Here is a 25,322-nt window from a genome sequence, read left to right as displayed (position 1 = left end):
AATAGATGGATATTATTAATGGATTCTAGTTGGCCATCTCAGTGAAATGGTTTTCTCATCTCAGAAAAAAGATTCTTTTTATCCTTTTGAAGAACAATTATGTCTATTTTATGATATAGAACTTTATTCATTTGTACACTGTACTGGAGACAGATCTGTTTTCTATGGAAGATTCTAGCCCTGAACCACTGGTAAATCCCTCAGCCCCTGTATATGCTGCGATGAACTGCCTGCTCAAATACCCGTTTGGGTTAGTTTCCTTTATTTTTAACCCTATTCTCTTGATTCAAATCACTTTGATTTAACTGGCAACACACACGTGTGCATTCGAATGCAGGCAGGCCCTTAGTCCACTTCAAGGAAGCAGTAATGAGAAGCACGGATTCACCCATCAACGACGTGTACGGCACACAGCCAGGCTGTATGGCGTGGCCAATGCTCCGGGCTACAAGCCTGTACAGCACGTCACCGCACTGTAACCCAGTGGGAAGGATTCCTGCTTCTACACAGAGCAAAGGCACAGCAACAACGTGGTATAAATGACAAGACTCCTCTCAAAGGAAGCCCGTCCTCCGTGCAGCCTGCTGTTGACTGGACGTGGTTGGGAGGTCCTGACTGATGAGGTGGGATGTACAGAGACATGCACCGGGACGGAAGCAGTGGATGGCCCAGTTTTCAAGGGACACTAACGAATAATGTGGAAGATCACAACTTTAAGCCGAGAGGTTAGTCCCCGCCGCCCCCCCCCCCCAGAACCCAGTGCTGGCATCTGGCAGCTCCATGTTGCTGTGTCAGCTGTGCCCTCCTCCTCTAACGCCAAGAAACGAACTCCACTGCACATTCGCTGTTTTTCATCAACAGTGCCTCCATCCTGCACCCAGAAGCCCCTCTGAAGCGCACAGGTACCACTAATCTGAACGCCAAACTGCTCTTGCCTCTCAGAACACACCTGACAAACACTGCGCCAGGAATGTCGGTTAGCACCACACAGGACTGTGCAGCTTGACCCCCAGGCTTACAGCGCTGCTTGGTTTCTAGAAACTGAAATGTTACGTTTCAGGGATTCATCCAATTCCAAGCAAATCTTTGTTCAATCTGATCTTTCTGTTTAGCTTTGCAGGTCACACCTGCAATCCTTTCAGAACCAGATGATGCTGAGAAATAACAAAAGACCGTATCGCTTGGTAACTTGGTGTTACAAAGAGAGGATGATCAATGAAGATCTTTTGGAACTAAAGCAGCTACGCAGAGAAACATAACCTAAGATCTGGAAAATGAAAACAAAGCCTGATGTGTTCCGCATTATGAGTATGATTACCCTTTTTGAGATGGTTTTTCCAAATTGAACTACAATGCCACGGTGGGCTATTTTCCACATTACCTGTAACTGCTATTGTAAAATGTAGAAAGACAATAATACGTGACACAGCTGAAAAGCCTTAGCTCTTTAAAGGGAAAGGAAAAGTTCAATGAAGGTCCCTGCACGCGTCCACTGGATGACAGGAGTTGCTCCACTGGATGACAGGAGTTGCTCCACTGTCTCAAAGTGTAAACTAATATTACCTTCCTTGATTTCATATGAGGCTCATTCATGGAGCAAAAGTGCCCACTGAAGGGAAAATGTGGGGAGGGAATGACTTACACATGCAGGGTTCAAGCAGGAGCAGAAAACATATTGAGGTAAGAATAGTCACTGAAAGTCAATGAACTGAGGATGTTTTAAACAGAATTACTGGTGGATGAAGAAACATCTGTACCTGGGATGAGGACACTGTCCAGGACTGAACCTGGACTAGGACAGTCACAATTCAGTTGAATTAGAATCCAGTGCCTTTAAAAATCAGCTCATTTGTATACGGGGGGATAAAAGAGGCGGTATGTTTAATCTGTTTACTGGAAAAAGTCATTCCTACTCAAACCCTGGACTATGTCACATTAAAGGAGAGTTAATTTTGTTTGAAAAGCCTCTTTTCTTGGTACTTTTTGGCTAACTTGGAGATGATCCATCCTCAAACTATTAAGAGTTTTCCAGTTTAGTTACGAAAGTGTAGATTTTTCAGTAACATAAAAACTATTAACTCTATCAAAAATAACTTCTATGAACTGTATTTTATTTTAAAGAATTTTTATAGTTCTAGTATCACTATGTCACTTTTCTCCATTTTATTCAAAAGCAGGTAATAAGAAATTCGGGAAGTATTCTTAGATAAAGGATGTCTCCTAAGTCCTCTCAATTATATAAGGCAAGCATTAGAGGGCTTGAAAGATGATTATCTTTTTGAAATATCCCTAGCAAAGACTAAGGAAGGGAAACAGGAACAAAGGTCTAACACTGGGGTGGGATACTGGCAGAGAGAGTTATACTTTCAACATAGATGTATTGTTAGAATTCATCACTCTAAGACAATTTCTTCTTAAATTTTAAAAGTTGGTTTAAAAGCACTATAGAAAAGACAATGGAATTTTTCTATTAGTGAGGTTGAGTCTGAAATAGAATGACCACTATCTTAGGAACTCTGACACTAAAAATAATGTTTCATTTAGTTTGTCAATATTCTTGACTAACTAATGTTAATTTTTGATGAATTTGGGAATTTACTATACTAAGATAAAGGGGTCTGTGACCCTCAGTGAATTTTTTTAAAGGCTCCTTGTAAAGGCACAGAAGGAAGAAGTAGCACAGCGTTTGGTCCCAAAAGGTAACAGGATGCAAACGAATGGAAGCCAGCAATGTAAACTGAAGCAAAGGGCCGTTCAATTCAAGTAGGGTCTTGTTAAAAGTTTGAGTGGTACTTCAGTGCCCAGAAAGTATTCCAAAGCTCTGATTAGCAGTGCATCTTATTTGAAAAGCTGTCCTTTTCTATCTAAGAATTCCTGAGACAGAAGTTCTCAAGAGAACAGCTGTACAGAATTATCTGAGGAACTCTTACAAAGCTAAAACAAAATGAGTGGTCCAGGCACAGTAATAAAGTTTATTAGATTCCTTAAAAGAGGGAATAATCAACAAGGCTTTGGTGCAGGAGGTCCCCACAGACAGGCGTGTGTGGAAGGATGCTCTCTGGGCAAATAGCACGCGGAGAGGGAACACCTGGAGGACACGGTGTCCACTGAACGCTCCATTGAACATTTCACGCACAAAATGTTTCTTGTATTAAAGATAATTTTCTTAGGAAGAATTCTCAGAAGTTTATCACTGAGACAAAAGGTTGATCTTGAACTTTCAGCTGGTTAAATGCTGCTGAACTGCTTCTTTATTCCTTAAAAGGACTACAGAGACGCTGTACTACCAGCAAGTATGAAAACACTGTTTTGTTCTGCCCTTTACTCTCCTCCTGCACTGCACTCATTTTATAAAACTCTGTCAATTCAGTAAGTTTCAAACTATTAACTTTGTAATTATTTCAGTATGTTGAGTTTTTCAGCCTACGCTTTTAATTAATTGTATTTATCCCTAAGCAACTTTCATAACCTTTATTTTTAATAAGCTATGTTTTTCATAATTTTATTTTTTCTACTTTACATGACATTTGAGGTTTTTCGGTGTTTTTATAAAAGGTTTAAATTTTCATGTAACCAAATGTTTAATTTTTTGTGATTTCCTTTTTAGAAATTCTTCCTTCCTCCACAGTTAATATCCAACTTGAAAAAAAAAAATTTTTTTTCTATTGTTGTATTTTTAAAAAATACTTAATTCAATCCACAGGAAATATTTTATGTATGAAATAAAAATGCTAATTTTTCTTTCCCAAAATGATTACCAATTTTCTAACAAGGCTCCTTACTAAATAATTTTTCCCTTCTCACTGATTTATGACATCTTATTTACCATATATTCAAATCTTATATACAAAATGGCCTAGAAAAGAGTAATTCTATTTCAATGTCTATTCCTGCATTAATATGTTTTGGTATCTCGTAGACTAATTCACCTTCATTATTCTTTAGTTCAAAATTCAAACTGATCTTCTCACCTTTATTTTTTTCCAAATATTTCAAGCACCCACCCCATCGTTCCACTAAAATTTTACTGAATTACATTAAACATGTAATTTGTAAAGAATAATACATTTTTTTTATAATACTGGTTTCTCATCAAAATACCTCTATTTTTTCACAGCTCTTAAAAGTTGTTATTTCTTCCCCTAGATCATCTATATTTCTCCTCAACATTATCCCAAATATGCATATTTCTGTGGCTCTAAGGAATGGCATTCTTCTGTCACTGTGTTTACTACCTTGTAACTGCTGGGACAGTGACATTGTATCGACTCTAGTCCTCTTGTATCCAATACTTAGAGAACTCCTGTGACTGTTTTTTTTTAAGTTTCTAATTGTCTCAAATTAACTGAAGTAGTAACAGGTTTCATATTGGGTAGAAAGATAAGGGGGGAAAGGCCATGTTCCTATTAATTAGTTTTGTCAGTTCTAATTTCTTATTAGGATAACATTAAAAAAAACAACAATAAAACAAAAAACAAAAGAAATACTCTTATGTATACAAAATTACAGGGGGTGGTTTTTGTTCATTTGCTTTCAAAAAGTACATTAAGGAATATAAACATTTTGTTTTTAATGTCAAACATCTCTTTGGCAAAGCAGTCAGGTCAATACATACAAGAGATGCTGGCAGCTTTCAATTACAAAAGCAACAGAAATGTAAAATTATTGAAAGTATTGTATTTATAAAGCTACAATCAGCAGACCCTCAGTTTTCATGAGGAATAACTATTAGAAAGAAGAGCTTTCTTTAATTTAGTGGGTCATCTCTACCACTGCAATCCACTCCTCCCCTAAAGAACCGTATCAGAACTAAATGAGTACACAAGGCATCAAAATTTCTATTTCAAATAACAGGTTTCCCAATAACTAGTTTTAATTTGATCTAAAGATCATTAAGGACTTCTTTTTTGTAATAAAACGGAAGAGTTTCAGAATGTGAAAGCAATTTTAGATTTTACTTGTATGATGGCTAGGACTTTATGTGCCCCCATTAAAAAGCTAGTCTAACTTATCCATAAAATACCTTAAAATATTTTTAAAAATTTTCCCCATATTATAAAAATACAACATCAGTTATATATTCCTTTCTCTCAAGCAAACAAATATACAATATTTCAAACCAAAATACTAAAACGTGATTATTCTAAAATAAAACTGCTTACCATGATACCACCATTTTGTTTTCTTTGGATTCTTGTTACATGTTCGAACATAAAAAGAATTATCTGGTGGTCGTCTCTGAAACCAAAAAGAATTTAAATAGATAAGAAGTTGAAAAATAGAAAAAACATAAGGGAGAAATAGTTTCAATAAGAGCATTAGCAAAACTATTACAGGATTCTAGAAACAATATAAATGCTGATGGCATAACTAAAATAATATATCCTAGGAAATGCAGACTCTTAACGCTGAAATTGTCTTTAAAAAAAATAGGGGTGTGCATGTGTGGTTTGATAGGTTCCAGTGGGGTTACTAGAGAATGATTATCAACCAAAAGTGGCAGCAGTGAATTTTGGTTTCATTTCTCATCTCCCTAGAAATAATTTGGTAATTACTTTTGTGAACTAATTAAAACAAAAAGTCTACCTAACTAGGTTTGTCTGAAAAATTATAGCAAGTTGTAAGCCTCCACAAAGGATTACTGTTTTTCTGTATGATCGTATCATAAAGGACAGACCAAAGGATTCCGTTTCCAAACAATACATAAGAAAAGGGGAAAAGATATACTGATTGGCATTTCTGCGATACACATGCCCTGACTACGTAGCACAATATTAAAAACATGGGGCAGCTCTGCGAGGGAGCCACATCAGAAATAGAGATGCCAACAACACTGAAGGTACATTATGGAAGAGAATTGTCCTGCAAACTGTTGGATATTGATCAGACACAAGAAATATGAAACATGTGACACTGCAAAGATTTGGAAACATGTCAAAGCTCTATTAAAGCCACTGAGGGCAGGTTTGTAGATAATACAATGGGTCCAACCAGAAAGCAAGGGTAAGCAAACAGCAGGTGAGCAGACAGACTCCACAGACAGCAGGAAGGAGAGCAGGCAGTACACTGGCTGGTCTAAAGCTCACGTACGTAACTGTGATCTCAGCTAAGCCTCTGAGTTAATGCCTCTATGAGTTAATAGTAATTTAACAAAAGGGAAGCGTAGAGCGTAAGACGTTAAACAACTATTCCAAGATTACCTTGTTAATATAGTTTGAGAAAATTCCTGAAAATTTAGTATTATGAAATTAGATGCCTGACTATGTCAAAGAATACGATCTGCTGTTATTTGTCTTATAAAGTTGTAACTGGTGTTCGTGTGGAATAAACTGCTACTACTATGGCAAATAATTTCATAAACTCATTTTATCTGTATATTTATTAGAACCCAATTTTCAACAATAAATATTTAAGAAAGAAAAAAAAACCCACTGATTCTATTTGCTTAAGTCAAGAATATAACCAAACTGCTAAGTGACCAAAGAGATAAGGTTTTTAGAAAAAGTAAAATAACTATACAAAAAGACAGATTACCAAAATTGTTTTAGAAATAGAATACAAGCTGGCAAGTTTGGATTACCTATATTATAAGGGTATTGAGAATAAAGCATAAATTACTGAAAAGCCCCTGGTCTCAGTATCAGAAATTATCTTTAATCTACTGACATAATAGATTTAAATGCCTTCAGTTTAGGGAACCATTCTTGACTGCAAAAAAAAATTCTGGAACAAAAAAATTATGACTAAATCAAAGTCCCCAAATGCCTACAGTAAAAATTAACATTTGTATTCAAAGAATCGATTATTAAAGTGAAATTCCTACAACTATGTCCACCACAGAATAAAATTCACCTGTTTTAATAGAAGAGCTTTCAGTGAGTTTTTAAAAGACTTCTGAAAGCTTATTTGGAACTAGGTCCCCTCAATGCCAAAGCAAGTTTTCCTCTTTGTCTTTGTAACCTCGTATTTAGCACCGTAAAAATAAATATTTGCTGAATTTTATCATATTTCACAGAACTAAGGCTGCCAGAATTCTGACTTCCAGATTACCACCTTGGTTAAATATATTATAGTTTTATTATATAATGTAGTTTATCAATAATTTAAGTGGAATGATTAGTCTTATACTAAGTACGCAAGAAGCATTAGCAGCAGAGAACAGAGAATAATGAGGGTTAGAAAAGTATGAAGGAGATACAGAATAGTCATTTTCTAGTTTTTAATAGTAAATCATTACATTTAAATGTAAACAAAAGTTAATCATCAGGCATATGCACAGGCACGTGCAGACATTGCTGGTGTTCATCTCGTAACTTTTCTTATGAAATCCGATGTCACTGTGTCACCTTTCCGTAGACATTAAACATTAGCGGGGACAGAGAAGCCCTTGTAACTGCAAACTGCTGGGCTCTACACTTCAAAGTGTAAAACGTGTATGTGTGCTAGGGGGAGGTGGTAGGGGAGGAAAAAATATGGAAGCAATAAAAAATATGGAAGTATTAAAAAGTGATACTAACATCAGGTAATATAAAATGTACTCTATTTCATCTCTTCTAAGGTGTGCATTTTTCCCTGCACATTTTAATATTCCTGAATGGGGATTACATGTCTTTTAACCAATGGTGTGTTAACACAGTCTAACTGCCAGAATTTCATTTTCTTTTTTATATGGTATATAAAATTGTGTATTAAAGGCTCTTAATGCTAATATATATATTATAAATTTTATATATAATGTATGTTATATATATGTGTATATATATATATATACACATATATATAATTTAACCCATTATGTCCCATGCTTATTTGAAAAAGAAATCTTTTCTTTTTCAAACCATTTCTTTTTTAATACCAAGAAACCTGTTATGGAACTAACATTCCAAGAAACTTACTTTACAAACAGTGACTTAACGTGTTTGAGTCTCACTAACCTACCATTTAAAAATGAAGTACTATCTTAAAACTTCTCTAAATACAATAAAAAAGTCACTTCCATTCGGAGAACACAGGAAAAAAGGCCTGCTAGAATAAATAACCCTACAGCTCTTTAGTCTCTAAAAGTTTGTCCTTTAAACAGAACACAAAAGGAAACCTTCATGGAGAAGAGAGGCTTTTAAAAATACAGAAATATATGAACCCTGTGCTATACTAACCCTCATGCAGGAATGCTAAAAAGACCAGAAATGCAGGGGAACTTAGGTACTTTAAAAGGGTATACTAAATTTAACTCATACGATTTTTCTTTCTGGTCTTTCTCTCCTCTCCCTCAGACATAGAATCTGTGGCTTTGTAAAGGAGAATTAGAGGAAAAGTCCTACAAATTCTACTGGTAATCTAGTCTTCCTCCTTCAAGCCAATCATTACGCTAGGCAAACTCTGGTTCCTGGGCAACGCCCTGAAAGAGGCAGATGGGGTGAGAGCCAGCGGGTGGGGGGAAGGGCACTCATTGCCTGTGCCACTTGTTCCTGGGGCTTTCCATCGTGGAATCTAGAAACAAGAATTTCTTGCACACTTTTGCCCTGTGAGTGTTTGCAGAAATAAAATTCAGATTATTTAAGAACATGTGTAGAAATTTCCTGTTTAAGAAATAGAAAACAATGTCGAATTTCTATTTGGAACGAAAGATTATCAAAATCATTTCCCAATCGATTACTAAACATGGCATTCCCCATATAACTTTATAATAAAAAGCATTAAGTCCTTCCTTCAAATAAAATGTGCATTAAAATAGTTTCTCTACCTAAACTAAAAGAAGAGGTATTACCTGGAATAATTCTGAAAAGTCCTACCTTTTCTTTGCAGCTGGAAAGCATGCTAATAATGCTAAGACAAACTGATTGGACTGAGAGCGCTGGGGACCAGTCTTCTGTTAGAATGGATAAACAGATATGACCATTGCTATAAACATGAGGATGAACAGGAATATTTTCACCAGTAAACATGACCTAAGAAAAAATAAAATTCCATTAACACTCAAATATTCTGTATTACCAAAAAATAAAATATTCTCCACATAACTTAATATTTTTAAAACCAAATCAAAAACAAATTAGTGCCAGGAACAAGATAAACAAAACTGCTTGCTGTTTATTCTCATCAACTCAGTAAGTACCGGTTTCACTGTATGAATGTCCGAGAAAAAACCCCAGATTATCTATTGTATATCTGTTATTTTTCACAAATCCCTTATAAAAGTTTCCAAATTACCATGTATTTCTAGATTAGTGAAAGACAATTCCATTTATAACAACGTTTTTTCAAATTCCATTCATTGATTCCTGCATAGAGAAACCGAATACACTCAAATTCCAAACAGAAAGTATTCAATTTTGAGACAATATGAGGAATAGGTGATAGAACAGCCCTTCCGCCTGTAACAATGCTGTCACCTCAGGTACTATATGCAAAAGAAAATAACTCCTGTATATTCCACCTCCTCTAAACTCACACCTCCATCATGATGGGCACAAATTACACTTATTAATCAATCAGCAAGTAATTGTGTGCCTAGACCAAAAAACAAGGATTGAATGAGTCTCCCAAATACTTGCTGTTTTTCTGTCTTTTCTTTTACTCAATTCTTCTAACAGTTTTTCCTTTCTCCATCCATCTTCCCTCAGCACTGTTTTAAAAGGTAATAAATCTATTATTTCCTTCCTTCGCCCTAATAATTCAACAAATATCCCAATAGTAGTGTTTCTTAAACATACTACCTAAGCATCTGAATAAGCAGGAGAGTAAATTCATGTATCTTGCCAAATCTGTAAGCACAGCCCAAAGTAGCTCAAAGAAAGCAGAAGTCCTATACTTAAGAATGTTTATATATGTTAATTCATACTAAATTATTTATTTTGGCATAAAAACAAACCCACCAATTTTCAGTGAATTTTACATTGCAATAATACATACCATTTTTATTCTGTTGTTTAGTACTAATTCCTAATTACTGGCCTGTCCTTAAAAAGAAAAAAAAAAATGCCCCGAAGATCTGGCTAAAAAATACAAATTCAAGGGCCCCACTTTTACATATTCTGATTCGGTGGGTATGTTGGGATTTTTATAAAGTTCATCAAATATAAATCAGTAGTTCCCAAACCAGACTTAACAGTATCTTTCTCAGCCCTGCAAAACTGCCTCACACTTGAATATACCAGGACCTCAGTAAGGAGAAACCCTACCTTAATTTATGACAGGAACTGACAAAATATATATTGCTCTAGGCATATCTTTTTTCCCTTTATAGAGGAGAAAACAGAGCCAGTGAAATAAGTGTTGCCAGAGTAAGATATGCCATAGTTTAATATGGGATATGTTATGGAAAATTACCATCAGCTAGGTTTTTGCTTTTATTTTTAAATATGTAGCTACAAATCCAATTTTATTACAATTTTACAAATATTTACATTTTAACGAAGCACTCTTTTGTAAGAGTCCTTTAATATTTCAAATATACTACTACATATGGGAGTCATTTCTTTGGCTGAAGCTAATATAAGACAGGAAAAGGAATTTTTTCTCAAAGGAATGACTTCACACATTTGCACATATTTTTTTCCCTTTCAATTCTGGCTATCCACCCTCCATTCCCACTAAAGAGAGCTAAAATAAAGCTGAAAAATAAAAGTCAGGTCTCAAAATAAGAGATACCAAATTACTTTCCCCGCTTCCCCACCACTGAAAGACTTTGGCACAGCTTTTTGAGAAGCATACCATTTACCTCAATTTTATCTATCTATGCTAGTGCCATTTTCATCACTTTTTGCTTAAAAAAAAAAAAGTACTGCTCTGCAAAAAGAAATGACTGCTTAAATGGTTTTGCAGTTCCACGCTTTGAGTTTATCCACAATAATTTCTTAAATGTTATTTTTATAAATATGAACTACAATTTATTACATTATATGCATTTCATATTCCCACAAATGTTTTACAGAGGTTTAGAGTGGGAGTTCGTAAATCTCACAGAATATGCATCTGCTTTGGGGTATTCATTCTGCCCCAAAATACCATCTGACCAGTGGATGGATTCGTTAAGAACAAAAGCAATGCCCAAGAGCTTATTCCCTGACCACAATGATTTTTTAAAGGATATCTCTTTTCCAGTAGCATACCTTTTTGAAGAAGTCAAGCAGAACAGTGCTCTGAAAGCCCCCAAAAATTAAGAACTGCCAACTTATCTTCTTTGGCAAAAAGGAATTAATGTATCCGCAACCATCAAGGAAAACACACAGCCCGCCAAATACAAAGGTTACCATGGCATGCTTTGACCACCCAATTCAGAGCAGAAGGAAAGCAGTATTCTTGGACAGAAATGATTATAAAACGACATCATCTGGCCTGGGAGTCAAGAAGTATGCATGAACCAAAAGGAAATCAGGAGAGAAAAGAAAGAACAGGAATGAGTAGCAGTAAAAGACACCTACAGCAGAAGCAGCAGACATTCTATAAGCAGAGAAGGTAGCCAGAAATTAAGACAGAAATAGCTTTGAAGTCTGAGGGAACTGAAATAAAAAATCAGATCTCAATAACCCTAAAAAAAGAAAAAAAAAAGAAAAGTAGGGGCTTATTAATATGTTTCATGCAGGGCAAACACAGCCAGCCTGAAACTTTTAGCGACCACAGAAACGGGAATGAATTAGTTACACATAGTATAGCCCATAGGGCCAACCCTGCCAGATACAGATTTTAGAAGTTTGCCTAAACACGGACAGGCTGAGTTTACATGCCAGAGAACTCCTAAAATAGAAGAAAACACTTTTTTCCAACAGTTTATTCATGTAAAAGGAAGGTAAGCAGCTTCCACAGACTGTTTTAATAAACTTGGCTATTCTGGTTCTCTGCATGTGATGGAGAGAATAACCAAGGCTGAATTTCTTCAAAATCACTCTTAGCCATCCTCATTTACTTAATATGCAGTATAAGCCAAAGGGGGATTTCAGTGCTTTTTATGCAGCCAACTAGGTTCTGAAAACTTCAGAGATGATTAAGCTATATTCAGAATTCAAAAACTTTAACTTATTTAGAGTCTCAAGCAGATGATAAAACTATCTAGAACAGATCTGACAAGACAACCAAATACAACAAATTTGAAACCAAAGGGACTAAATAAGAATGTCGCTAATTTATTTATTTTTAAAATTATTTATTTTAAAAATAATTTATTCCGAATCAAACTAGTCATAGAGATTTAACAGTCAGCAACTGGAGACTGCACTCATTCCCCACGGTATAAACCAAACTGAGTAAAACAGAATGACAAACTTTTAAGATTTAAGAATAAGCTATTTGATGGAAATAAAAGTCACTTTCAGAAAAGGATCCTGGACCGCACGCCTGTGAACCACGTCTGAAGTTCTGTGTCTGCATCAGAAGCAGCCCTCACATGTGTCTCATTTGCAGACATCTCCCGATCAGTGTGGCTCATTTTCAAGAGCTGGTGAGATCTAAGAGAGAACCATGCTCAGCACCTCTGTAATTTTGTAAGTGTGCATATCCCAGGTACGACTAAAAATTCCAAGGAAGCCAACCTCCGGGTGACTTTTGGGTACTAGACTGTACTGTGTTTCATAAAGGTACTAAAATCTAAACTGAAAGCCACCAATCGTGACAAAACAAAGGATGGAGATTAGCTAACTGTTTCTAATATGAAATTCACGGTACATACATAAGATTTCCAAACATGAAGCTTTACCTCACAACATTGAGACCTTACCACAAGGAAGGCACACTACTGTGTTCAGACTAGCGCTCTAGAAGTAATTAAGATATGGTGTCAGGCTAGGTCAAAACCCAGTATACGCAGAATGAGCAGTACAAAATAGGCTATAATTATGAAAGGCAATACCAAAATTTCTCCAGGGACAATATAAGAGGATGGCTTTTTTCTGATTAAAATTATAAGTAGATGACAATACTTACTGTGCAATTTTAAAAACTGAACCTACAAGCAGAGAGTTTATTTTAATAAACTACATGGGGTATCTATGAATAATATACGATCTAGGTAGTCTAGTACAAACAGCAAATCTATGACAAAAGTGACTGGGAATTAGAATTTCAACAGTTTTCAATTCTTCCCTTTTTGTCAGCCAGTATGTATCACACTATCAATATTAATAGTTTTCTTGGTTTTTCATAATTAGCACTACCATGCAGCTATACATGCAGACCAAATTCTTGGACACAATGAAACCACACCTGGATTCCGCGAGTGGTAGCCACTCTCTCCTTCATGCCCTGTGCTCCGGCCTACCAGCCTTCTCCTGCGTTACCTCCCAGGTTTCAGAACCAACAGGTCCGTGTTAAGGGCGCATGCGTAGGAGGGGGAATAAGGACGAGGGGAAAAGGACTACTCTTTTCCCCCATGTTATAATCAAGGCAAGTATATTTTCAGCAGGGCTCAGCATCGATATGGTTTCAGGAGTAAATAGTGTCCTCTTCCCCCTGAAAATAAATATTTCCCCTCCTGTTTCTAAAACTTCTTCAGCAAAAATTAGAGTTGAAAAGCTTAAAAACAAGTATAACTAGGTCATTCACAAAATAACGTTTCCGATTTGTTTCCTTCAAATAGGATGTTCTGACAGAGGAAGAGAGTGTAAGATAGTACTCGCAGGAAGGAAAACCTGCTAACGTTGAGGGAGGAAGGAGGCAGAAAGGAAAAGAAGCGAAAGAGTAAAGAGACTAAGTTGGAAGATGTCATCGTTTTGATGGCGACTGACCACACCTCCCAATTCCTTTGAGATAAATTTCCAACTCCTTCACATAGCGAGCCCCCCTTTGACAGGCCCCCAAACCTCCTTCCCCTTTTACCTCCTGCTGCAGCCCTCGATGTAGCCACACAGAAAACGAGAACAGCGTATGCTCACAAATCTCAGGCCTTGCCCCACTGGCACATAACTCTTCTCGTCCTTCAAGTCCCGGTGCAAACAGGCTTTCCTCTGCCCCCTCAGTCTATTCTAAGTCGGCGGCTGCTTTCTCTTTTGCTTCCTAGGTGTATAACTCATGTGTCCAGTTGCATAGGCCAGAAATGAAGCAGGCTTCCTCGACTCTTTTCCTTCCTTCACATTCCACATCAGTCCATCAGCCAATCCTGTGGGCTCAATGTTTACAATAGGTCCAACTATGGCCGCCTCCGCCACCTCCGCCACAGCCTTCGGGCGCAGGCACCGCCACCTGTCACCTGGATCACTCCGTGGCTTATCTGGTCTCCCCACACCCTTGTGCTGCCAACAGTTGTCACACAGCAGCCAGATTCTATTGTTTCATGTTAAGTAGGATCACGTCGTTGATCTGCTCAAAATCTTCGAGGGCGTCCCATCTCAGTCAGAGTTAGGTCCAAATGCTTACACGGGCGGTAACCGTCCTACCCGACCTGTGGTGGCTCCTCCACCCAGAGGATCTCTGCCTGCGGCCCCACCGCCCTCCTGCTGCCATGCCACTCGGGATCCGGATTCCGGCCTCTGCATTTGTCTTCACCTGCTCCTTCCCGCACCTCCGTCACAAGCCTCACTCACTTCACTCACCTCGTTCAGGTCTCTGCTCCAATGTCACCGTCTCCAAAGCTACAACATTCCTCTTTTCTACTTTTTTCCCACCATTTTCCATACCATATGTATGTTACTTATTGTTTATTCTGTCTCTTTTTACAAGAATGCAAACTACACATACGCAGGATTTTTGCTATTCTGTTCATCACTGAATCTCCAATACTTAGTACGCTGTCTGTCTCATGCTATGTGCTCAATAAATACTTACAAAATGAACGAATAAATGCCTATCTCTCCCAACAGTAAACAGATTTACTTTTAAAGGCAGAAACAATGCTTTTTAACTTCTGTACTCTCTTCCATCTTTAAAGTACACAGAAGAGTATCAGGTACACAAGCTGTGCTTAATACACGTAAAATTAACTTACTTGTTAATTTCTTACTTGTACCCTAACATAAGAAAATAGAATATGTAAAGATATTTGATTTTCTGTCTGGCTGAGGCGTAAGTGCACATCAGTACAAAACACTGATGAAAAGGGGCCTCATCTTTGCCCCAAACACTAACGGAAAGTTTTTTGCTGTTGTTATTGTTTCTTTTAAAGCAAATGACTGGGCCATATTTTAGATATGTAGCCTTTTCACTATAAAGTGAGACAATGTGAGAAATCAATTATAAGAAGTAGGGGGAAAAATATAGCAACTATAAAGTTTATGTATAGTCTTACAGATCTCACAGATAAAAAAGTAATAATTTCACTGGTTTATTCTAGGAATATTTCCCCAAAGTCTACTCTTGTAAGCAGAGGTAATTTAGTGCTGCTTATTGCATAGGAAAATGAAAACTATTTATCTAACCAGGGCTAACGATGCCAGGTCTCATCAAATAAAACCTTTGGTGAGTATGGAATTTTACTGCTCCACAGCAGGTCCAACCACTTCCCCAGAGCAATGGACCTCGGGAAAGTTTGTTATTGGAAAAATCCTGAAATCTATAGGCCCATTATAATTATTTTACAACAATATAGACGATGTGATTAATAAAAATTTTTAAATAATTTAAAAGTATCGCTGTCATTTTCTCAACCATGGGTATTAGAATATACGTATAACTTCTATGACATAGGAGAGACTATAAAATTAATTGATGTTAAAAAAGGAATCCTTATATTCCAAAGATTGGGAACAAGTGCCCTAAGAGCTTTCAAAGGCATCATTCTATATATAATCTTTCAGTTACAGAGATAACATTACTGAATGGATAAACGCATTTTTCCCATGCTGGTACTCACTCCTAATTGGCAGTATGAGAGAGAAGTAACTTGGGTTTGAGTCTTGACTGTTCTACTAACTAGCTTTTAAAACCACAAACAAGACATTTCACTTCTATAAGTTTCAGTCTCTTCACTTATAAAATGAGGATGAACCCATCTCCCATAACCACTTCATTAAGAGTTGTTACAAGATAAAATCAGAATGGATGTTACATTATAAAGTATGAACTAAATATTCCTATAACGTAGAATGCATGGAGGTCATGTGTGGCTGAAATGATTAAGTTTGGACTTGACCATAAAGGGACCCGACTGCTGAGCTAAAGGGTTTTCAGACCTGACCTCTCCGGAAATAAAGAACCATTAGATATTACTGAGAAGGGTGGGGATAGTGGGTGTGTGTGTATGTGTGAAAACCAATGAGATAATGGCTCCTTCAAAGAAATCTAATGGCACTGAGAAAGGATGGCTAAGAGTGGAAAGAACTAGAGGTTACTTTGCAATAGTCCAAAAGAAAGATAAAAACTTAGACCACAGCAGTGGATTGACTTCAGGATTGCAGAAGATCTGAAAAACTGCATTTAAGAGTGAGGGAAAGGGAAGAATTTTAACATGAGCAGATAGGTAATTGGTAACAAGAAAAAAAGAAATTTCCCCTTATTTTGTTATTGGAAAGGACTGAGTTTAGATGTGTTAAATTTGAGACGTCTGGAGGTATTCAAGTAGAGATGTCCAAGAAGGGTGTGAAATTAAACCTCAGAAAGAAGAGGTTGTACACAGAACTGCAGATCGAGGAGTCAGTTGCTTGAGATGGTGGAAGTGGCAAGAGAACGAAGTGAGAAGAGGAAGGGAGTGCTGAACACACACCCCACCCCCTGGAGAACACCAAAATCAGAAGGGGGGCAAGTACAACCAGGGAAGGAGAATAAAAAGAACATGAGAAAAGATGATAGAGGGAATTTATTATAAATGCTCCAACTTACAGAAATATTAAAGATGAAATTCAAATGATGCTTAAGTTTGATGTTTGATCTAAAATTAAATGCTAAGGATTAGAGGACACATTTGACTTAGTTTCACGTTTACATAAATGTTATTTCCCTCTAATGAAAGACCTGAGCTCCCAGAGTAAGCCTCCAATGTCCCCTGGTCAAAAGCTTCCTATTCTCCCTTCACATACCTGAGACCCCACTGCCTTCAGGCACGAACAGAAATGGTGCTGAAAAGCCAAAAGGCAATCATAGAAAGTGAAGATCATTTTCTGGAGATAAGGAAGACATTTGCTTTTGTTTCTTTTTCTTTGCTTTTGTTTGCTTTTGTTTGATTATAGCCAACAGGTGCTTTTTAGGGAGAGGCCCAGAGTTCATAACAACACATACCCCTTTGCTTTACTTTTTTAAAAATGATAAAAATGAGTCACCCAAATCTTAGTTTTCTGCTCCAATGAGAACTTTAGAACTTGTTTCAATTCTATGCCTTGAAACAATGAACTCTTTATCTATAGCACAGTACAATAACTGACTTCCATCTACACCTACATGGCCAGGCAAAGATTAAGCTATGTTTGCTATATTGTATTTCAAGTGACAATGAGATATGATTTTCCTTAAAAACAGCATATTTTAGCACCTACCAAGTTGAATTTCAGGTATTTGGGAAATGTCGTCATCTAGAACACCTCATTACCTAGGAATACTACATAGAGTTGGCAGTAAGTCTTATCATTTTGCCACTACTAGTAACTCATTTACCCATATTACCAAGTTAGAAATCTGGACCTCACCCTAGTCTCCCCTTCTCTAACCTCCAATGATTAATCATTCACCATAGTTCTCAAAATGTTCCTTTACCACCATTGTCTCTTGTCCAAGTATTAAGCCACTGACTAAACTGACAGTGCTTCAGACTGTAATAATCCGCTCTGGGGCGGATAGCTCGCTATTTAGCAGCCTGTAATATACTCTGCCCTTGCAAAGACAGCTTTCAGCACCAAGGCGAGGAAGTGCTCCTTGGAACAAAGCACTCCCCTCTCCACAATGTTGTTCTGTATCTTATCTAGGAACGAGTGCCCAGCAAACCTGGAATGCTAAGTTCTCCCACAACCCACGTACCTGGGTTAGTTAGATTTCCACCCCTTTTTACTACCACCTTTGGATAACAAAGTCTTAAATTCTTGGGAGTACAAAAGCAACAAAGCCCCAATCTCAATAAAGTAATATTGTAATATAATGATTGCATTACAGTAAGATAAAGGAACAGATCTATTCACATAATTATAATGAATTTATTTTACAAATTTTTACTTAGTCAAAAATCACTATTTTAGCATTTTGCTATAATCTAAAAGTACAATAAAACTTTAAAAAGCAAGGCAGTTTACCTGAGGAGAGTCAAAAGGATATCGACTACTAAACTTAAATAGAAGTTGAAATTTTTCCCCTTCATATAAGGTACCTGGTGCACCTTCCATGTCTACAATCCACCTAGAATAGAAAAAAACAAATTGAAAACTTCAGAGGAAAGGGACTGGGGTGAGAAGCAGAATATGGAACAGCAATTACTTCCTGTGCGCCGGGCGCGGGGATAGGAGCCCCGCACGCAGAACAGCACACTCCATCCTCCCGACATGCGTGAAGGAGGTATTGACACTCCTGGCCCCATTCTCCTCTCGGACACTAAAGGGTTCAATAACTAGCTCAAGGTCAGTCAGCGAGCAAAGGACGGAGCCGAATTTTAACCCGGGTTTGAAAAACCCAAAACCCCACTCAGGTGTGCTGACACCAAAGCCTGCGCTGCTGCTACTCCATTTATGTTATCTTATCTTTTCAACAGTTTCTACAACGACTCACAAGATTTTATAGATAACATCAAACTAATCAAGTGCTGTTCTGATAGCAATTATTTTAGAAGTAGGTGCCAGCAATAACTACGGAGAAGTGCCGTGGTCAGGCCAACTTTTTCATCAGTATTCTAGAGACGACTAAACAGGGGAAGGAAGCTAAGCTGACATCAGTCCACTTACTCTGATTGGTATTCAAGGCTCTATGTGACCTTTCCTTTGTCTCTCGTTATGTTTCAATTGCTTAATAAAACCCAGAAGAGAGTTTCTATGGCATCTGTGCAAGCTTACTTTGTTTCCATCTACAACAACTATGAATATAAATTTGCTTCCAAGTATATTCTATACACTATATCTTGTTCTTCCCTTTAAGAGAAAAGGGTGGGGGGAGGGAGTTACGGAACAGGGATTATGACGGCAAAGATGATGGGGCAGCATCTAGAAGCAAAAGTGGACCAGAGTCTTAAGAATGAGTTCCTAACTATGGCCCTGCCACTGAACAGTAATTACCGCACGCCTGGTCAATTCCTTTCATCTGACACTTTTCAGGTATAAAAATTTATTATTTTACGTACAAGGATACAAAAGGCGGTAAGACTGAGAGCACAGTTTGGGGGCTCTATTGATCACCTTGCATACTATGGATTAAAGCGTATATGAAATCATAGATGTGCCTGCTCTGTGAGCAATCAGACCCCTCAGAATGCACGCTGCATACCACACGTGGTAAGAAGGACGACCACAGACCCAAGAGGCAACATTTTACAGTGAAATTAGATAGGCCTGCCCCTTAGCTAGCTGTGTGCTCACGAGTAAGCTGTTTTACCTCTTCAGTTTTAACTACTTCAACTGTAAAACACATATTTCAAAAAAAAAAAAGATTCATTTCAAAGTACTGTTGAAAAGATAAATGACATTACATTGTGCAAAAACCCTAGCACATTCCTGACATGAGCCAGAACGCAGTACATTAAATACAACACAAGCCAAAAACTGCACTAAAAAGCAGAAACTAAAACCTCTTCTCGTTACATACTAGGTAGGTGCTTCCTAGCCATGCAATTCGCTATACCTCCCCGACACTCACTATGCAGAGTGGTATCTGAGGAAAACAATCAGGACTTCCTGGCACCCTTTCATTCTGTTTATAAGGTCATTTTTAGGGCACACAATGTATCATAAATTTACATGCGATCTATCCAAGCGCAGCGTTTAAATACTAGCCAAGCAAATATCCCAGTAATTCTAATAGCTAGGTGAGAGATAGGTCAAAGAAGCCTCGATGGTCAACAGTGTGCAGGATAATTTTAAATAACATTTTACTATTTAAAAAGTAATATATGCTCACTATAGAAAATTTTGAAAAAGTAGAAATAAAACAAAAATCACCAAAGATAATCACTGCTCAAGTTGTTTCGGGTGCATTTCATTCTAGTCATTTTGCAGTTTCTGATGGATGGCACCGAGGTCCAGGAGGGGTGCATTACGTGCACAGCTAAATGACAGGAACGTCCAGCAGCAGAGTTTATGATTCCAGGCATGAGCATGTGCCCCAGAGGAAGGATGAGGTGAGAGACGTCTCAGTACTTAACCTCTTGTGAGTAGCTACTGCTCTATGATTCCAATGTTCAAACAGGTTTTTTTCACACATTCATGGTTCCTAATCAAAGAAACAGCCCCCTATTCCCCTCTGACGGACAAACTAGCTTAGCTGGATGTGTGATGTGTGAAGACAGGACACATAGCAATATGGCCTCTCCAAGGGATTTTCAAAGGTAATTAGGACTACACAACATTTTTGCCTTTCCTGCTGACTGCAGACTATATACCATAACTCAAGGGTGCCAAGGGTGCCATTTCACTCTATTACCTTGAGAAACCATTTCCGTATTATTTACTTTGTTCCAAAGTCGTCCCTAAAAATAGTAATGTTGAAATGAACGCACAGTTGACCCTTGAACAACACGGGTTTGAACTGTGCGGGTCCACTTACTCGTACATGAATTTTTTTTCAATAAATATGTACAGTACTGTAAATGTATATTCTGTTCCTTATGATTTTAATAACATTTTCTGTTCTCGTATTTAAGAATACATTATATAATACATATGACATACAAAACGTGTTAATTTACTATTTATGTTATCAGTACGGCTTCTGGTCAACAGCAAGCTATTAGTTCAGTTTTTGGGGAGTCACAAGTTCTATTCAGATTTCTGACTACATGGGGAATCTGCACCGTTAACCCCTGTGTGGTTAAACGGTCAACTGTAGTTATTTCTAAATTATATCTCTGTTCTTCCTTAGGACAGCACAGGGGTTTATTTATTAGGTCAAAGGGTATGACACTCATATTTTTAAAGGTCTTAATACATGCTACCAAACTGTCTTTCAGAAAGTTTGACAGGTTTTCATCATTTCCTTACCCATATCCACATCCCATATAATTCCCACTTACACAACTATTTTAAGACCTGATATTTATAAGAATATTTTTATATTCTGGATGATGGTCCAAAGACAGTAAAAGTTTTGTGATTCATTTACAAATAAATTATTCTAGAAGAAAAAGTATTGCCTGACAAACATCTCTCAATGACAGGTTTATTCTACAACAAAGATAAAGCTGTTTTCAAAAGAAATCATCAACAAAACAAAAAGACAACCAACCAAATGGGAGAAGATATTTGAAAAGATACCTCTGATAAGGGCTAATATCCAAAATATCTAAAGAACTCAGATATTTTGTAACTCAACAACAACAAAATATGTTGTAATTCAACAACAACAAAAAACAATCCAATTAAAAAATGGGTAGAGGACCTGAACAAATACCTTTCCCAAGAAGATATACAGATGGGCAACAGATCTATGAAAAGATGTTCAACCTCACTAGCTGTAGGGAAATGCAAATAAAAACCACAATGAGATACTACCTCACCCCAGTTAGAATGGCTATCATCAACAAGACAAATAGTAACAAGTGTTGGAGAGGCTGTGGAGAAAAAGGAACCCTCATACACTGCTGGTGGGAAAGTAAATTCCATACAGCCTATATGGAGAACAGTATGGAGGTTCCTCAAAAAACTAAGAGACCTATCATATGACACAGCAATTCCACTTCTGGGTATCTAGCCCCAAAATTTGAAAGCACTTACTCATAAAGGCATATGTACCCCTATGTTTATTGCAGCCTTAGTCACAGTGGTCAAGACATCAAAACAACCTAAACGGCCTTCAACTGATGACTGGATAAAGATGTGGTACATACATCCAATGGAACACCACTCAGCCATAAAAAAGACAAAATATTGCCATTTGAGGCAACATGGGTGGATTGTGAGTATCATACTGAGTGCATTACGTCAGATGGAAAAGGACAAGAACCATATGATTTCACTCATATGTGGGATATAAAACAAAAAGCAACAAAAGAACAAACAAACAAACTCATAGACACAGACAACAGTATGGTGGTTACCAGAAGGGAAGGGGGTTGGGGGAAGGATACAGAGGGTAAAGGGGGTCAAATATTTGGTTACAGAAGGGAGGAGACTGGACTTTGGGTGGTGAGCCCACAATGGAATATACAGATGCTGTATTACAAAGTTGCACACCTGAAACTTACATAATGTTATTAACCAATGTTATCCCAATAAATTTAATTAAAAAAAAATAATGCTGTTTTAAAAGTTATAATTTGTGGTATAACTACATGATTATTTATAAAAGTGTAAAAAATTCCTTTAACTTTTTATAAATTAGTGTGGCTCCCCCCTTTCCCCAAAAAAGTAAATGTTGAAAGAGGAAGCAATAGATTAATACAAATTTCCTTGAGAACTATAGGGCTAGGTATTCTAGGATATTCTGAGGTAGGTGAACAAAGGGAGAGAGGAAAAAGATGAAAATAGAGTATCATCCATCCGCATGATTACAAAGTCACTTGTGCAATTATACAGATCAAATGACATACACTGTAAATGTATGCTCCATTTTCAAAGTTTGATATAAATGAAATACCAATTGAGAGCCATCAAAAGACGTGGAAGAACCTTAAAAGCACATTACCAAGTGAAAGAAGCCAATCTGAAAGGGCTACATACTGTATGATTCCAACTATATGACATTCTAGAAAAGGGAAAACTACAGAAATCGTACTAAGATCAGGGCTTGAAGGAGGGGGCAGGAAGGATGAAGCAGCAGAGCACAGAGGATTTTCAGTGCAGAGAAAATACCCTGTATGATACCATAATGATGACACGTCATTATAAGTACAAATCCACAGAATGTGCAGCCCCAAGAGTGAACTCTAACGTAAACTATACTTCGGGTGATTATGAGGTTATCAGCGTAGGTTCATCAATGACAACAAACGCACCCCTCTGGTGTGGGGTGTTGATAATGGGGGAGGCTGTGGGAGCAGAGGGTACGTGGGAAATCCCTACACCTTCTGCTCAGTTTTGCAGCGGACCTAAAAATGCTGAATAGAGAACCCAGCAGTGTTTAAAGAGGCCAACAGAGCTAGCGACATGCACTGCATTTTCGAATACCAATGTATCTATTCTTGAAGCTTGATTCCTGCCCTAAGGACTGACTCAAACATCAGCATCATAGGTAACCAAAATTGTTTCTTCTGAAAGGACAAGTATGTCCCCTCTGTTGTGTGAATGTGCTCACTTCTGCTCTCTAGACCTAGAATGCCACTATTTGAATTGTCCTATTTGTGCTACAAGTTGGCGTATAGTAAACTTTTATTTTGTTGGCTCCTATTTCTTCCTACATTTTGGGAAATTGTTTTAAAGGAGAGGATCAATTATTTTAAATTTCCCCCCTACTTCAGAACACTTATCCTTATCTAACAGAATTATTAAATCAAAGAGCGGTAAGAACAGTCCATACTGGGTTGTGAGATCTTAGGATGAGATTCATGAAAACATTTCAAACTAATTCAAACGTTCATTTTTAAGAGAGGGGACCCGTGTATCTCCCTTCTTCTTGGCACATGTGGGAAGAGACTTCTTTTTGCTCCCCTCCCAAGGAATTAGAATACTTCCATGTCCTCCTTCCACCCTTCACCTTTTCATGCATACAGTAAGGTCTGTTTACTGTATTTACCTCTTGGTGGAAGAGAATGTGATGAATACAAAAATAATTCTGTATTTTAAAAAACGAGTATATGTTCATATATTACATTGATAGTAAGAGACAAACGACTACTTTAAAAATTACTTACTGTGTAATTGAATTTTGAACACTCTTTTCATTTAAAGTCATCCCGGGAGGTGGATCATTTTGCAAAGCCAACAGTTCTTTCTGCAGTCGTTTCTAGAAAAGAATATCAATAATAATTTGTACTTTTTTTGTTACAACATATCATTCTAGTTATAGAGTCTGAAATCCTTGATTAGATTTCCTCAAATACTCACGTGTCCCTTTATAAAGCCCCTAAATCTTCTATATATCTTATTAAAGCCTAATTCACAAATTTTAATTGCCTGTCCTGTAATTCACAATCTAATGTCGAAATATTTCTAAATATATTTGCAAACACTGATACTGTAAAGTGGTTATGGAGAGCAGCCAGCTATCTACAAAACTTCACAGCTACTCCACTGAGGTTATCAGATCTGAGCCTAGGTCACATACAAGTGCTTAAAAGTTTTAGCAGCACTTCCTTTACTGCTTTTTCAATTGTAAAAACCAGTCCTCCATAATCCTTAAAGAATGTGTCATTAAGACAGACAAGCTTTCCAGAGGAATGATACAAGTAACTTGTCATGCAAAAGGCCTTTTGAAAAAGTTCTAAATAATTTTAGTGTACAATTTACAGCCCATATTTCTGCCTTCTTAAACAGGATTACCTGTACACAATTTAATCTTTCAACACCAGAATATAACATATCAGGGCCAGAGATATGTAAACTTATTTTTCCACATATTAGATGCTCCAAATGGCTGTGTTTTGCATTCCTGTTTGTACAGCTTTTATCGTTCAACTCTTCCCTTATAATCATTAGCGGACATTCTTTTTCAGTACATAACCAAGCAAAACAAAAACCACAGCAGCCCGTAATTTATGGGTTTAGAAACCAAATAGCCCATGTTATTAGAATTGCATGCAACATTATAAAGAGTCTTAACGAGCATCTTTTCTAGGATTAAAGTGGACAAGCATGGAAATCTGTTCAGAACTCAAGAATTCACTGCTTAAAAGGTAGTTTCTGCTTTTTCTGGACAGTGAAATATTACTATCAGTAGAGTAATGTTTCTAGGTCTTTTCAATTTATGACACCTTTAAATAAGGTTAATATCATCCAATACCACTACCGATTAGAAAACGTCCCCTTCTTTGTTGAGAATCACTGATAGAACTTTAATAAATGGCGCTTTCAGTTGCCAAGAATGAAAACTTTTTCTCACATCTTGCAGTATCATAATTGCTAGCAACAATGAAAATATCAACTACTTGCAATTTCTGACCCCCCACATTCTGACCCTACCCTGCAGTAACCAGCAAGAGGGTTTATTTATTTTGGCAAATATATCACATTATTTTGGTGTAACAAATCCCAACTCATCTGCAGCACTGGCATTAATATTAGCTAGCGTTTATTGCTTCATGTGCTCTGAAACTGGACTACTTACCGCCTCCCTGAAACACACTGGAGAAATCAGGAACGACTTCTCCAAGTCCCCATAAAGTACAAGCACGGCCCAGGACC

General features: G+C 37.2%; 1 protein-coding gene across 1 annotated transcript in view; it reads right to left on the bottom strand.

The window, feature by feature from the left end:
- The window catches only part of UBE2W (ubiquitin conjugating enzyme E2 W), a 41,986-nt gene that overhangs the window by 4,128 nt on the left and 12,536 nt on the right, over positions 1-25,322 (bottom strand). Inside the window, exons 2-5 of the mRNA XM_033126722.1 lie at positions 23,834-23,925; positions 18,141-18,243; positions 8,793-8,948; positions 5,163-5,238 (exon numbers count right to left, since the gene is read on the bottom strand). Of these exons, the coding sequence (XP_032982613.1) occupies positions 5,163-5,238; positions 8,793-8,948; positions 18,141-18,243; positions 23,834-23,925 (427 nt within the window). The remainder of the gene's footprint in view (positions 1-5,162; positions 5,239-8,792; positions 8,949-18,140; positions 18,244-23,833; positions 23,926-25,322) is intronic.

Source organism: Rhinolophus ferrumequinum, chromosome 14 (assembly GCF_004115265.2).
Source record: "Rhinolophus ferrumequinum isolate MPI-CBG mRhiFer1 chromosome 14, mRhiFer1_v1.p, whole genome shotgun sequence".
NCBI classification, from domain to species: domain Eukaryota; kingdom Metazoa; phylum Chordata; class Mammalia; order Chiroptera; family Rhinolophidae; genus Rhinolophus; species Rhinolophus ferrumequinum.
This window is presented reverse-complemented; position numbering and strand designations above follow the sequence as displayed.